Source organism: Triturus cristatus, chromosome 11 (assembly GCF_964204655.1).
Source record: "Triturus cristatus chromosome 11, aTriCri1.1, whole genome shotgun sequence".
Taxonomy (NCBI): Eukaryota; Metazoa; Chordata; class Amphibia; order Caudata; family Salamandridae; genus Triturus; species Triturus cristatus.
The window spans coordinates 1,083,028,380-1,083,042,873 of NC_140594.1; the positions used below are offsets into that span (position 1 = coordinate 1,083,028,380).

At 45.4% G+C, this 14,494-nt stretch overlaps 1 protein-coding gene across 6 annotated transcripts in view; it reads right to left on the minus strand.

The window, feature by feature from the left end:
- Window positions 1-14,494, minus strand: part of ECT2 (epithelial cell transforming 2) — a 210,481-nt gene that overhangs the window by 153,629 nt on the left and 42,358 nt on the right. For all 6 annotated transcript variants that reach the window (XM_085635428.1, XM_085635430.1, XM_085635427.1 and 3 more), the window contains 4 exons: window positions 14,347-14,420; window positions 13,041-13,171; window positions 7,554-7,669; window positions 7,376-7,438 (listed from right to left, as the gene is read on the minus strand). In XM_085635428.1, the coding sequence (XP_085491554.1) occupies window positions 7,376-7,438; window positions 7,554-7,669; window positions 13,041-13,171; window positions 14,347-14,420 (384 nt within the window). The remainder of the gene's footprint in view (window positions 1-7,375; window positions 7,439-7,553; window positions 7,670-13,040; window positions 13,172-14,346; window positions 14,421-14,494) is intronic.

Here is a 14,494-nt window from a genome sequence, read left to right on the forward strand (position 1 = left end):
GCCTGTCGACCCTCGAACCTGCTTCTGCTCCAACCCGGCATCTCTTGTGGCCAGCAACCTCACCAACCCCGGAGGACCTGGCTACCTTTTGGCTCCAAGCCCCTGGGACTCCCACGAGTAGAGGCTCTACTCAAAACCTACCTCTAATCCCTGGCAGCAGCCCGGAACCGCGAACCCAGCACACTCTGCACCAGCCAAGCCTGGCCAGTGCCGGAGTGAACAAAGACCCCGAGGACGACCCCACGGCGACTGTGACCCCGAGTCCGGCACCCAAGGACCTCCCTCGACACTCCTGAAGAAGCCTGCAGCCTCAGAACAACGTGCCCCCCCCTACCGCGATCAACAGAGGGTAAGATTTCCCGACACCAAAAGGCACCCCTGCACGCGGCGCCCCGCGGCTCCCTGTGCCCAATCCCGGGGTACCTACCTATCCTCCAACTACCCAACTTACCTCTCGAAGTGGTGGTGGCACCTGAAGAGTCCTCGTCCCCGAGCTTGCAGTCTTTTTCTAAACCGGAGATTTCCCATTGAAATCAATTGAGCGCCCGAAGGTTCAAATGCACTCTGCACCCAGCCGCCTGAGTGGCCCCGGCAGTGAAAACTCTACACCTACCTACTTCCCCACTTGCCCAGAGTAAGTGACCAGGAGCCCAGCTCCCACAGCCGCGTGGCTTGCCACTCAGCAGCCACCAACCAAGGTCCTCCCCCTATCCCTCATCGGTTAACATTGGGCCTAACTCTCTCTGCACCCGGCTGCCCTAGAGTAGCTGAGGGTGAACCAACTGTACCTACCTGACCCTGGGGGACCCCTGAGTCTATGCCCAGAACCTCAACTCTGCCAGTCGAGTACTTACCCTATGAGGAAAATAGAGTTCTCGGTTTAAGGGTAACATTGACTGGCTTTTTCCTGAAATTTCTGCTAAGTGTGGACTTTTCAAAACTTAAAATATTCACCAAAAAATCAGCCGAGTAACGAAAACGAAATTACTCACCTGCTATTAGGTGAGCTCCCAGTGCTGGATCTTGGTGCCCAGCACTGACTCTGAAAAATACTTACAACTGTACTTACCCGTAACCCAATTTTCTTCCATAGGAAATCATTGACTGTTTGTGAAATTTCTTTTAAGTGTCGATTTCTGCAATCTTTAAATATTCTTCAAAAATTGTATAATATCTGAAAACGTAATTACTTACCTGTTTTGGATAAAGGTCCCAGTACTGAGTCTAGGCACCCAGTACTGGATTACAAAAGTAACGAGAACATACTGTACCTGCAACTTGAATTTTCTTCCATAGGGAATCATTGAATGTTTTCTTTGAAATATTTTTTAAGTGTCAACTTTTAAAATTGCTAAATATTGTTTAAAAATCATTACAGTAATTAATTCGACTTTCATAACTTGATTCTGAGTACTGACCCAGGACTGAATCTAGGATCCAGTTCTGGAATTCCAAAAGTAATCTAAAAAGTAATCTGTTGCAAATAACTTGAATTTTCCATTGAGCTCAATGCATTGTTGTGTTTAAAATAGAGTTGCCTATTGCAACCACTTGTAACTGTTTACAAAAGTCAACTGCATATTGCAAAAGTATTTATATGAAACATCTCATTCTGAGAAAGTATATTTTAAATCTAAGTGTTGGTTCTAAAATAAAACAAGTATATATTTTTTTTTATATAATCCATTGGCCTAGAGTTCAGTTATTGAGTGTGTGAGACCATTTGCTGACTGATGGTGTAGAACAAATGCTTTACACTGTCCTCCGATACTGCCTTACTGCTCGACCAAGCTACCACTTTAGAGAGTAAGGTTATATCTAACTTTAACCTCTGCCAAACCTCTGGGGACTGTGGACTCTGTACACCCTGTACCTATTAAGGAACAGTATATACAGAGCCACTTTCTCACAAGGTCCCACTGCAGAGCCCGCATATGCCATCTGGCATGATCGATCAGCAGGATGCAGGAGGCCATGAGGCCCAGCAGCCTCAGTCTTCTTGACCAAAACACAGGACCAGGGCCGAAAGATCGGAATCATAGCCCGAATGTCCCAGACTCGCTGTTCGGGAGGATAAACCCGAAACTGCGCCATATCCAGAACTGCTCCGATGAAGAGGAGCTTCTGAGAGGGAATCAGATCCTGCAAGTCCAACGCTACCAGCCAGTCTTGCGGGTCTAGAGCAGACAAGACCTGAGCTAGCGTGAGCATCTTGAACCGGAGGAAGCGATTGACGCTCCAGAGGTTTAAGATCGGGCGCAGACCTTCGTCCTTCTTCGGAACCAAGAAGTAGTGGGAGTAACAACCACGACCTACTTCTGGCATCGGAAAGCGCTCAATGTCCCCCTTGGCCAAGAGGGCTGTAACTTCCTGCTGGAGAAGTGCAAAGTGTTCCCCCGACATGCAGTGGCACTGAGGTGGCATGGCTGGAGGGGTAGATTCGAAGGGGAGGGAGTAGCCCCTGCGGACTATTTGCAGAACTCACCTGTCCGAGGTGGTTCTGGAGCACCAGTGGGGAAAGTGATTGCAAATCTTGAAACCCACTGGCGTCAGGTGGGCCTGAAACACCGGAGTAGGAAGGTTTAGAGGTGGCGGCTGCAGGGGAGGTGGTGGACTGACCCATCCACTGTCCTCTGGATCCACAACGGCGGGTCTCATGTCCGCGGCTGCCCTGAGACACTGGCTGCGCAGCCTTGAAGGTCTGAAAAGAACACACCTGGGCACCGCGACCTGGACCTCGAAAGGACCGAAAAGCAGACCCCGAGCGAGTACGCGTGGTGGCGAGACCCAAGGACTGGGCCGTAGCCCGAGAGTCTTTAAAGCGTTCCAGGGTGCTATCCGCCTAATCACCAAAGAGGCGTGCACCGTCAAAGGGCATGTCCAACAGGGTGTTCTGGTCATCCCCAGGGAAGCCAGTAGTGCGTTGTGGAAAGTGCCCTACCGAGAGAATCGGCCGTGTCAAGCCCACAACGAATAGCAAATTTTGCAGCATCTCTCCCTTCGGTAATGGCTTGGGAGAGAACTGCCCGTGCTTCCACAGGGCACGGAGGCAGCACCTGTGCCACAGTGTCCCACACAGAATGGGAATAGCAGCCTAGTAGGCACGCAGTATTCACCGCCCGCAACACAGAGCTGGCAGACGGGAAAATCTTTTTCCCAAATTGCTCCAGTTTCCTAGATTCCGTGTCCGGAGGAGCAGAAGGGAACGCACTCGGCGAGACAGAAGCCTGGATAACAAGTCTCTCAGACGTCAGGTGTTGTGTGAGAAAGCTGGGATCGCCTGGCAATGGCGGCGCGCTACACCCTCATCTACAGGGACTCCCGTGTTAGGTTTAATCCAAGTGCCCAACAGGATATCAGTAAGCTCTTCATTGAAGGGCAGTAACGGCTCCGCAGAGGACGACTGCGGCTGCAGGACCTCAGTCAGGAGATTGTCCGGATAGGTACAGAAGGGAGCTCAAGGTTAAGAGCCTCAGCTGCCTGACGTAAAACCACCGAAAAAGTCCCAACCTCCTCCATGGCCACGGAAGAAGGGGACAAAGTACTAGGGTGTGGAGAGAAATCCAGATCCAGTGGACCCTCCACATCACCTTCCCACTTAGGCTCATCCTCGCATTGAGCTGCAAGAGGGTCCTCAGACCTCTCCCAGTATTTCCCTTCGTCCACCGGATGCTGTAGGGGCCGGTAAGGACGAGGTACCCTGGGGAACGGGATAAAATCCCCTCCAAGAATGGGAGGGTAAGATACCAGCCCCGGGTCGGTGCCGTCTGGCATCAGCGGCGGCGCCGGATCTAGGGCCGGAGCAGCCAAGGCCAGAGGTGGCAGCCCTTTCCGATGGATCCACGGGGCCTGAAGGATCTCCGGAGGGACCCTGCGGGGCAAACAAATAGCGCTAGGCCGACAAAGGCCTGCATCTCTTCCGTAGTCGCGTGCGGCCCCGGAAAGGGAGGGTAGGCCGCAGGCAACGACGGATGCGCCAACGGAGCCGCGGGGCTGTTACCGTCCGCCCCTCCACAGCGACTGGTGAGGGGTAGAAGAGACGACGCTTCTTCGACTTTTTATGGTGCCAAGTCTTACCTGTCCCGGATTCAGACAAGCAATGCGGATGGCTCCGCGACCGGTCCCTTAACCTCCCACAGGATCGGGACCTTGATCGGGACCTTGCTCGGCACAGAACTGATTGCCGGACCTCCAACAACTTTCAGGAATGCTCCCGCAAAGCTTTCGGCGCGATGGCCCAGCAATCGGGGCACGCTTCGGTGTCATGGGCATGCTCCAAGCAGAAGAGACACGTCGTGAGGGTCCGATACCGACAGCATGCCCGACAGGACTTAAACCCGGGCATCTCTATTGCATCAGGAATCAAGTACACGACAAAAGAAGTTGTCAGAAACCAAGTTAAACTTTTAACTAGGGGTACAGCTTTCTCTCGGTTCTGCGCTGCTGCGCGGAAAAAGAAAGAACTGACGTCAGCGCGCCTGGGCACGTCTAAGTAGCTCCAATGACGTGATCTCGGCGGCTACGACGCCAGCGACATACGCGGAGCCGTACGACGACGCCTACCGACGTGCAGGGGTACTGCTGACGAAAACTTTCCGCATACAGTGACGCCTGGGGATATTCTAAGGTAAGGAATCTATCACTAACGGGTCTCTTTCAGATATATGGATACAGCCTTGGCGGCTGAAGGAGCCACATATGTTAACAGAGGGTGCCCTAAATAAATGGGAGAAAATGGGGGTAAATTGAATACGTTCAGGGGCGGTATTTGCGCCCCTCCGACAGTATGTCCGGTCTCAGAAGAGGATGAGTAATAGGGAAGTTGTTTATTTACTATAAACATTGTAATGTATGCCAGATGTAGGATATACTGAGGTTTGATGGAGTAGGATGAATGTGTCATGCTGTAAATGTCACTATTGCAAGTCCAATTTTTAATGAAACTTTTGTTTTGTTTTTAAACTGCTAATATATATGCTTTAATTGACAAGGATACCAGCTAGTGAATACATTCAAATCTAATATCTGTAGAAGAAAAACAATGCAAATATAACTGAGGAGGAAGGGGTAAGGCTAGAATTAAAAACCAGTCAAATTGCTATGAAAGGTCGATAAGAGATTTACATCCCCCCAAAAAACACCACTTCCCCCTCCTGTCTGCGCCTCCCTTTCAATATGTTAAATTGTATATCCCTCAGGATTATGAGAGTGGTTAACTCACTCAATGTGAGCATTTGTTTCTCTAAAGCAGTTTAACGGAAGAGAATGTCAAATAATAAGTAGGCTTTCAAAAAAAGAAGTTACCACATGGCTACCACACACCAATAATAACAATCAATATCCGGTGGCATAAGTGGCAGCCCTAGACACAAATGCGAGTGTGCTAGGTCTAGAGAACAATTACAGCTGAGGAGGCGCCTAGTTTCCAAGGAAAGCAAAGTGACATACCTGAGATGCGCTAACGTCATATGGTACGTTGGGGATATTTGTAAAGCAAAAGTATCCTAAGCTTTGGTCAGTTGTCAAAGGTTAAAAAAAAAAAATAAAAAAAAAAAAAAACACAAAGTGAGACCGAACAGAAGAAGAAAATCCTAAATTGCATTGGCTAAAAAGCCACCTTTTCAAATTGTTGTCATGGGCATAGTCGGAGAGCAGTAGGCCCCCACATTTCTAAAGTTGGGGAGGGTTGCTACAGTCTCCTGCAGAGAAAACATTACCCTGAAGGTAGCTAAGTGAGACGTTGGGATTTTTAGCGGGTGTCGACATGCAGGAAAAACTGGGGAATGTATAGGTTTTTTTGTAGCCATAAAATAGGGGGTTGTGCTATGGCGTGTCCAATATTCTACTATAAAGAATCTAAATAGTATAATTTTCCTGATGGGAAGTCAAGGTAGGAATGGTGATACACGGGATAGGATCACACCCTCTGGCAAATCTGGTACTGGCATATTAGGGCAGAAGGACTGAGGCATAATTAAGACGGTTTAGGTCTTCACCAGAGCTACAGCTTTCAAAGTACTTTTACCTCCTGTGACACAAATATTCTGCTAGTCTAGTCAGCAACTTGCACACAGTAGAACAAAAAATAACTTCCCGGCCAAATAATTCAACTCTTGCTTTATTTACGCATGCCCTATTCAGTTCCAACTGTTTACAGGAGGTGTGGTAAAAACATAATATATATAGATTTTTAAAAATATTCATAGTCACCTTATCTGACCACAAAAGGTATTCATCTTATATGACAAACTGATTTCAATAATAGAACAGCAGTATAAATTATGGAGTCATTTCATTTTACTTCTTAGAAACACAATTCAAAAGAAATGTCACCACGCAAACACATGCCTGTCGCATGGAACATGCACTAGCAAATGGAATGGGGCAACAAAGTAACAGAATATAAAGAAACAGATTAGAAGTAGAAAAGGGGATTGCACAGAAGTTCAAGTTTTGCTAACCGTAGAAAGGTGAAGGCAAAGGAGGGGGAAAAAAACAATAGCATGAAGAGACTAGCAAATGCAGACTAAACGTTTGGAAGAATGATATAAAAAGTAGAGGACAACAGAACTAAAATGATAAACGGAGGAGAAAAACCAAGAGGAAATGAAAAATAAGTATAACGATAGTGGGAGCTTATACGGAGATAAAACAAACATTTAAAAATGACAAAATCGATAAAGAATAAAATGTAGTGAAATATTGTAGAAATAAATTAAGGACATACAACCCAGCAATCCTGGACGAAAGAAACTGTTTCTAGCTTTTCCTAAAAACCTTTCTATTGCCTTGGGTATTGGTGGTAGTAAGTAAAAAATGTGGATCAATTGGCCTCTTGGAGGGATACCATAACAAATGACAAATACAAAACAAAGAAGGCAAAATTATATATTCTAAATCATGCCTCATTTCTAGCTTCAGCAACAAAACCTAACATTCTCTCCAAATCGTACAATACCTGCATTCACCAACCCACAAAATAACCAATTTATTTTTCATCAGATAATTTATCTCCCAGCATCTTATACAAAGCAAATTCATTAAATGCGGCCTCCACATACACAACCCTCAACATAGTCACAACTGTACAGCACACACAGCACCCCACATTTTATAATTACACATTCTGTACTTGTGGTGTTTAAGAACAATCAATTCCCCTTCTTTAATGATTCCATTTAGGGCTCACCATTATTTTCACAGATTTTCTGGATTCATACATTGTCCAATGACAGTCTGACAAGTTTTTTAGTCGGCCAGGGGAAAAATACCGCTGTAACTGTGCCATGTATTAGCAGCAATGACAGAAACCAGCATTTCGGCTTTTGTTACCGGTGGCCAAAAGGAAAGAAAACGTTTGTTCATAAAGTCTAACCTTCTCAAACGAATACATAGTTTCTCCTGCTCTGGCATCCATCTGAATGCTTCCCCAGAACCACTAAGAAAAAGAAAAGCACACATCAAAATAGGTTAGATTGACAAAGTATCCTCACCAACCTTCCCAGCTCATATTACCAAAATGTTGAAATAAAAATCGGTCTTAATAAACATACCTCTTGCTTAACAACATAAAGCTTTTTTGAAGGTTCAAAAGGTAGTTGTTTCACTGTATTTTCTTCCACTACAAGATGAGAGCAGTTTTCATCTCCAACTGGCAAACACTGGCCACCTAATGTGAAAAAATATAAAACAAATCTATGTAAATCTGGCTGCATTAATAATAGATACAGTCATTTGCATGAATCTAAAAGACCAGATGGTAGCAAAAGATTTCCAAAGTGTTGGATACTTTTAAAGGAGTGAGAATTTACAGTAGAATGCAAACCCAGAGTTTATTTGCCAAACTGATTGTACAACTAGCAAGAACATATTACCCTACTGAATGAGTATACAGGTTGCCACACAGTTTCAGCTACTAACACTACAGTGAAAAGTAATGTTAGCACTCATATCTAGCATTAACAGTAGTGGGTTGCTGACAGCATATCAGGTAGGCACCGAGCACTTCTGTACTTCAACATGGGGAGTCCCACAGGATCTACGCAGGGTGTAAAGAAAATGGATAGTGGCAGTTAGAAAGTCTTGCCACTCATGCTGGCGATACCCTGTACTCCCTTTAACAGCTATTGTTGGCTACATGTTGTGGACCTACCCTTGGTATAGTAAAGTTGGAAACGGGCAACACAAACATTAATCAGATTCTCTTGTTCATCTGACAAGAACAGCAGAGCACAGCAACCGCCACAACTGGTTGAAGGATTGTCTGGGAAAGATATAAGCCCAGTGGAAAATACAGCATGGCTCGCATCACCAGGAAAGAGTGGTCATTTTGGGATGCTGGTTTCCATAATCACACTGCACAGATGTTGGGGTGCACCTAGTACGGATTGGATTTTGCCAAATATTTGAATGCACCAATAAAATACTAGCAACAAGATGGCTCATAGCCCACTCCCACTTTATACATCAGCTGCACAGTTAACCAGATATACAAGTTCTCCATTTGACTGCAAGAAACTGTGCACACTCATGGAGGAAAGAAATGAAATTAAAGTGGGAAGCTTGGTTTCCTACCCTGATGGGCATATTTGAAGTCTAAGAAAAAGACCGTTCTAAGAAGAGAAGCGGTAGAGTGCATGGTATGGAGAGACCAGCCTTCTGCGGCCAAGAGAGAGGTGCAGATCAATGTACTGCTATGATGACCTTTGTATGCAAACCGTTTCAGAGAGATGGCCTTTTGCTCTTACCCAGTCTAACAAATCCGCAATAAACGCCTTTTATTCTTTGTACATACCACAGACTGGACCCAGTGTACACAGACTGGACCCAGTGTACACCCACCACCGGAAAAGCAGGAGTTAAGAGAAAAACCAGTTGAAAGGCCATTGGCGTTCTGGGTAGTTGCCACTACAGGCCAAGAGCACAAGGATTCACAGAGACCTACTCAGTCATAGCCCACGCATCACACGGTTTCACCAGATCAGTACAACTCAATCAGTGCCAGTATAATGTCACCTCCCTCGTCAAAGTCAATAGAAGAAAAAAACAAAAAAACATCCACTGATCATACCCAACTTGCAAGGCTTAAGTCGTCAACTTCCAAAAACAAAGCAATGAAATGCCAAAATATTGCCAGGGATCAGGGCCATTGGAGTTGAGATAGATGCAATTTGTCCAAAAAAAATCCTCATTTTGCGGTTCAGGCGCAAAGAGATTTTCTAGAAGGCATGAGAGGATAAAATCTAATGCATTAGTTTCCCTAGAGAGTGGGATTACAAAAACAGGAGTTTGATTTCAGCGTTGTGGAAATGATTATATTTTTTATACAGATTGTTCCAGACAATATTTGCAGTTAGCCTGCCACTTAACAGGAGTAACAATTATCAAAGCTTAAAATTATTTTATTATCCTCTGAATGCTCTAATCTACCCCCTTCAGAAACTGTATCTGTGACCCGTCAGTATGATAAAGAGCTTTAACTTTAGAAGTGAACTTTCCAGAAACTGCATTTTAAGAGTCGAGGCTCTCAATGCCTTACTAAAATTAATATCAATGGTCAATTCGATCAAGAAGAAATGGGAAGGGTGTAGAAGAATTGAGTAAGAGGGGAAAAGTGTGCAGACAAACGTTTCAAAACAGAAGGCACAAAAATAAAGTAGGAATTGTGATACCAAGAACAGAAAATCTTTCAGAAAATAAAACAGGAGGGGGAGAACACTGGCTAGATGAAAAACATTCCCAAAAAACATGGGGAAAAAGAAGAGCAGGCATTCCGAAAACCAACGAAAATGGAAAGCTGAAAAACACCATAAGTAGCAGAGCAGTAACGACATAAGGACACAGAGGTCTGCTATAGAGGCAAACATTCATCTAGGCAAACATTCATCTAGGACTCTGCCTCCCCGCCTCCACTCTCACCCCCATGCACCCCCCCAAAAATGAGTCTACACACAAAAGCCAGACATTCCAAAATAACATTCCCCACTTCCTAGAAATAAAACGGATCAAATGTTAATGTTCAGCTAGGACCATTACATTTTAGCCATTGCTTCCTTGACCACTATACCCTTTAATCATTCCTTACTGGTCACCAATGTTTAGTGGTAGCAACAAGGACATCATTCTTCAAGGAGCAGCCCCAGTTTTGATAATGGCGCAAAGTTATAACCACTCGCTCCTCTGAGCCATTAAACAATACATGATCCGAGTTACCAGGCCAGCTCATTCTAAAGTCTGGGTGGAGGTCAGATGTATGGAGGAACAACGGATACTGTAGGAAACTGGCTCTGTATATGTTATGGCCAATAGGTCGAGGGGTTCCCCCAAAAGCGTACACGACAGGGTAAAACCCAAAGTGCTCTATTAGAGGTAGTGTGGGCGAGCAGCCTTCTCCCTAACGCACAGGAGTGCAAGACATTTATTGCACAACAGATCAATAATGGACAATACTCAAGAAGATAAAGTATATTTTTTCTAAAATTGGTCTAAGACCAAGATCTACGTAACAAGGTAAGTAAGTTTTTAATTAAAAATACATTTCACTTTGAAAAATTGACACTTCAAATCTTTTCAGCACAGTCCAATGTTATCCTGAGAGGAAGAGAATATATTGGTTTAACAGGTAAGTACTGCACTTACAATGCCAGTCTTCGGAGCCAAATGTCAGCAAGGGCCAGGTGAGGTGAGTACCAAAACTGGACCATCGTTACAAGGGCGGCCGTGTGCAGAGATCAAAATCAGAGTTCGGCCCTATGCAGAGTGTGCCGAGAGCCACACTGCTTGCAGCTAATTAGATTGGTTGCAGGGGCCAAGCTTTGGGGCTAGGTTAAGCACGGGGCACAAAGAAACACCAAACATTCACCACCACAGAGCAGCTGGGTGCAGAGTGCAATTTCAACATCAGGCGCCCCATGCTTTTCAAAGGAGATTCTTTCAGCAAAGAGGCTGCAGGCGTGGCACCGGAGGCTGTAGAAGGAAGACAAATGACAGCAGAGGTAAGCAGAAATGTAGAGGGTCATAGGGGCACCGTTGGTTCAGCTCACCAAGGCTTCTTACTGGATCCGCTCAGGGGGAGCCTCTGGATTCACAGTGCATGCGCCATGGTGGTGGTCAGGAGCGGTGAGTCAACGTTGGACACAAGGTCAGGATCACTGGGGAGCCTTCACTTCACAGGTGAGTCACTCAGACTTCGGGCGTGGGCTTTTGGTGCAGAGTGAGCAGAGACCGGGATTCTCCTGAATCCAGAGTCCTTGGAGTAGGTTTTCTTCTGGGCAGGTCTGATGTCCAGGGGAGATTGGAGACGTTTTCGAAGGCAGCCGTCCTCCCAGGGTTTCAGAGGTTGCTGCCTGCATGACTGGTCGCAGGTTCGCAGAAGCTGGAGACAGGCCAGCAGGGCTGGGGCCAAGGCAGTCGTCCTCAGTCATCTCCGCAGGATCATCTTTCTTTGTAGGTCGTCGCAAATCTAACTTCCAGGTCTGGGATAGTCACGTAAACACTAGATTTAGGGGCATTTAAGAGGAGCAGCAGGTAGGGTCAGTGGGCACCTTACCTGGGATGACTACACCCTCTTATGCCACCCTCCTGTGGAAGAGGGGCATAGACCTAGTTCTGATTGGAGGTGTCTCCCATCTTAAAGATGGCGAGAACTGAAAGATGTGCTTCACCTCTCCTGCCCCACCTTAAGGGTGAGTTGGCAGAGGTAGGCACATAACCTATGCTTAAGTTTCCCCACGCAAAGTGGGGGTGTAAACAGAGGGCTTCCATCTGCTGCTAGCAGCAAAGGCTGGGAGGAGGGGGGCCGAATTACAAAGGTGCACAGGAATTTGAAGCTCCCCTCTTCGAACACTGGCCCATTCTGGGGAAGGAGGTCCGACACCTCTGCCCAGAATGTGCACTGTTTCTGGTCCCAGAGAGCAGGGGCTCTCTACCCAGAAGGTTAGTACCACATCTAAGGTGGGCTAAACTGAGATGGACAGGACTTAAGAAGTAGCCATCTTTGTTATAGCATACATAGGAATTCTGGGGCAGGGTTATGGTAACTTCCCAAAGGAAGTGGTCATATAGGGGGCGTAGTGTCCCAAAGGGTCAGTAGCTCATTGGCTACTACCCTACACTCCCCATATTCAGTATTTAGGGGAGCCCCTAGTACCTGAAGAGCAGATCATGCTGACATGAGACGAAGAAGGGCAAAAAGATATGCATCCAGCAAGAACAAAAGATACAGCAACTGACTTGACGCCAACCCTGACAGTCTGCCTACTGACTTCGCCAATTGCAATACATGTTGATTGTCCTGCAGCCAGCACCTCACTCAGGAACCAAGACCTCCCACGAAGTAGCAGACCTGCTTCCTTGCAAGCAACCAAAGATCCACGGTAAGACTACGTGATCACAGACACCAGACTTCTGAAGACACCACTGCACCAGTCGGTCAAAGCCAGAGTTTAAGGGGGCCAACAGTGTCAGCATAGTCCCCCACCTCCCCCCTCCAGCTCTCCAGAGACTGAGTCCAGGGTGTGGACACCTCTGCGACAGCCTGCAGCCTCTACACGCAGGCCCCCACCACCACGACTGCTCCCAGTAAGAAAATCAGATGCCCAAGGACAACTCTGCCTGTCACAGCTGGGCTGTGGAGAAGAGGTGCAAAGGTAAAAACATACTTACTGATGCCTAAAGATATATAAAGATAGCTGCAATTTTTGTAAATTGGTGTGGATCTCTTCCTTGAGTCGCGAGTTTCATTCGTTGACCATGATGTGTATTTTCGTATGTCTAGCACTCCCCTGTGGTAAGTCGAAGACTGATCGACCACACTACCCCCACTAGCAAAGCACCTTGAAATTGTCATAGAAAGCCCTCTGTCCACTGATAAGGGATCCCTTGGACTCTATACGATACATCTCATTTTGCTATATCATATAAAGAGCCAGCTTTCTATAAAATGTAGATCATTACCATACAGGTTTTTGAAAGTGAATATATGCCTCAGAACACAGCTATACCTTCAAACTACGGCTTCTTAAAAATAGACTATTCCATACCATGTGATACAGCCATTTCCTCCATGCTGGCCTGCTCCTCGTTGGAAAAACCAAGAAAACTTAAAATGCAGTCTTGGAAAGGTGAAACTTTGAACTCGTTCCTAAATTCCTCATTGGCTGCAGAAAATCCCCTAAAAATGAAGTTGTGAAACAAAACTAGTCAAATAAAATATATTTATTTTTTTACTGAAATGAGGAAAATAAAAATTTCGACAAATATAGAAGCTGAAAAAGTTCCTATCAACAAACTAAACATGCAATTTATACAAACGGAGAAGATGACAACGGTAAAACAAAGATGCCAGCACATACACAAATTCAGGAAAGTGCACAATACACTCAGAGTAGGTGTGCTCAATGGAAACAAGGACATGTCATCCCTATAGTGTCAAGTACAGTGGGAGGAGCTCATCCATACAAACAAATGTCAAGAAAATGTCGTGAGCACCACCAAAAAAGACAATTTTAAGGTCAGTCACCCTAACGGGACCTTATAAGTAAGTTCAAAAGCATTCAGCAAAAAGGTACTCAGGATGTTTGGTTTCATTCATTTTATTCCAAATGATCGATTAAAGACAGCAAACACGTGTTTCGTCGCACTCAACGACTTTTTCAAGGCTTGTAGAAGTCCGGCCAAGCGAAACCGAGTGGTGTCAAGATTTCAGTCCCAATAGCAATCCCAATTTATGGAACCATAGAACACCACTCGATGTTTCGCTTGGACTGACTTATACAAGCCTTGAAAAAGTCGTCAAGTGTGACGAAACTCGTGTCAGCTGTCTTTAAATCGATCATTTGGAATAAAATGAATGGAACCCAACAGTCTATGCGTACCTTTTGCTGAATGCTTTTGAACTTACTTATATGGACCCGTTAGAGTGATGAACCTTCAAATCGTCTTTTTTTGGTGGTGCTCTGGACATTTCTTCAAACAGGCAATTTGTTAAAAAATGTGAATGCAAAAATGAGAAATGGGTAAAGTGGATGGAGGTATTCACCAAAATCTTTACAAGAATATTGGGTTGAAGGACCACACAAGCAAACAAAAAGGTAGTGTATACAAACCGTACAAGATTAACTTCAGAAAATCGTTTTTCCAATCAATGGAAAATGCTTGGGAACCCAAAGGAATTTTACAAAATTATAAATTTAAACTATTTGCTGAAAAGTAATGCTCACTTTTTCCATTTCTAAATTAGACTTTTGTACAACGTGCAAATCATGAAAGCAAAAAGCATGTCCAGTAGTGTTTCCTATGCTTTTGAAAGTAAGGCTGCCAATGAAGGGTGGGTGGTACCATACGTACACTTCATTTCTTCTCTCCCAGGCTTTCAGAATCCAATCCGTTTTCATGATGGGAGTGCCTAGACTCACAGCGACCTAAACACAAAGGCAAAATAGGCAATTTTAAACACATGACCACAGAAAACTACTTGCAACGCAATCACTACAAG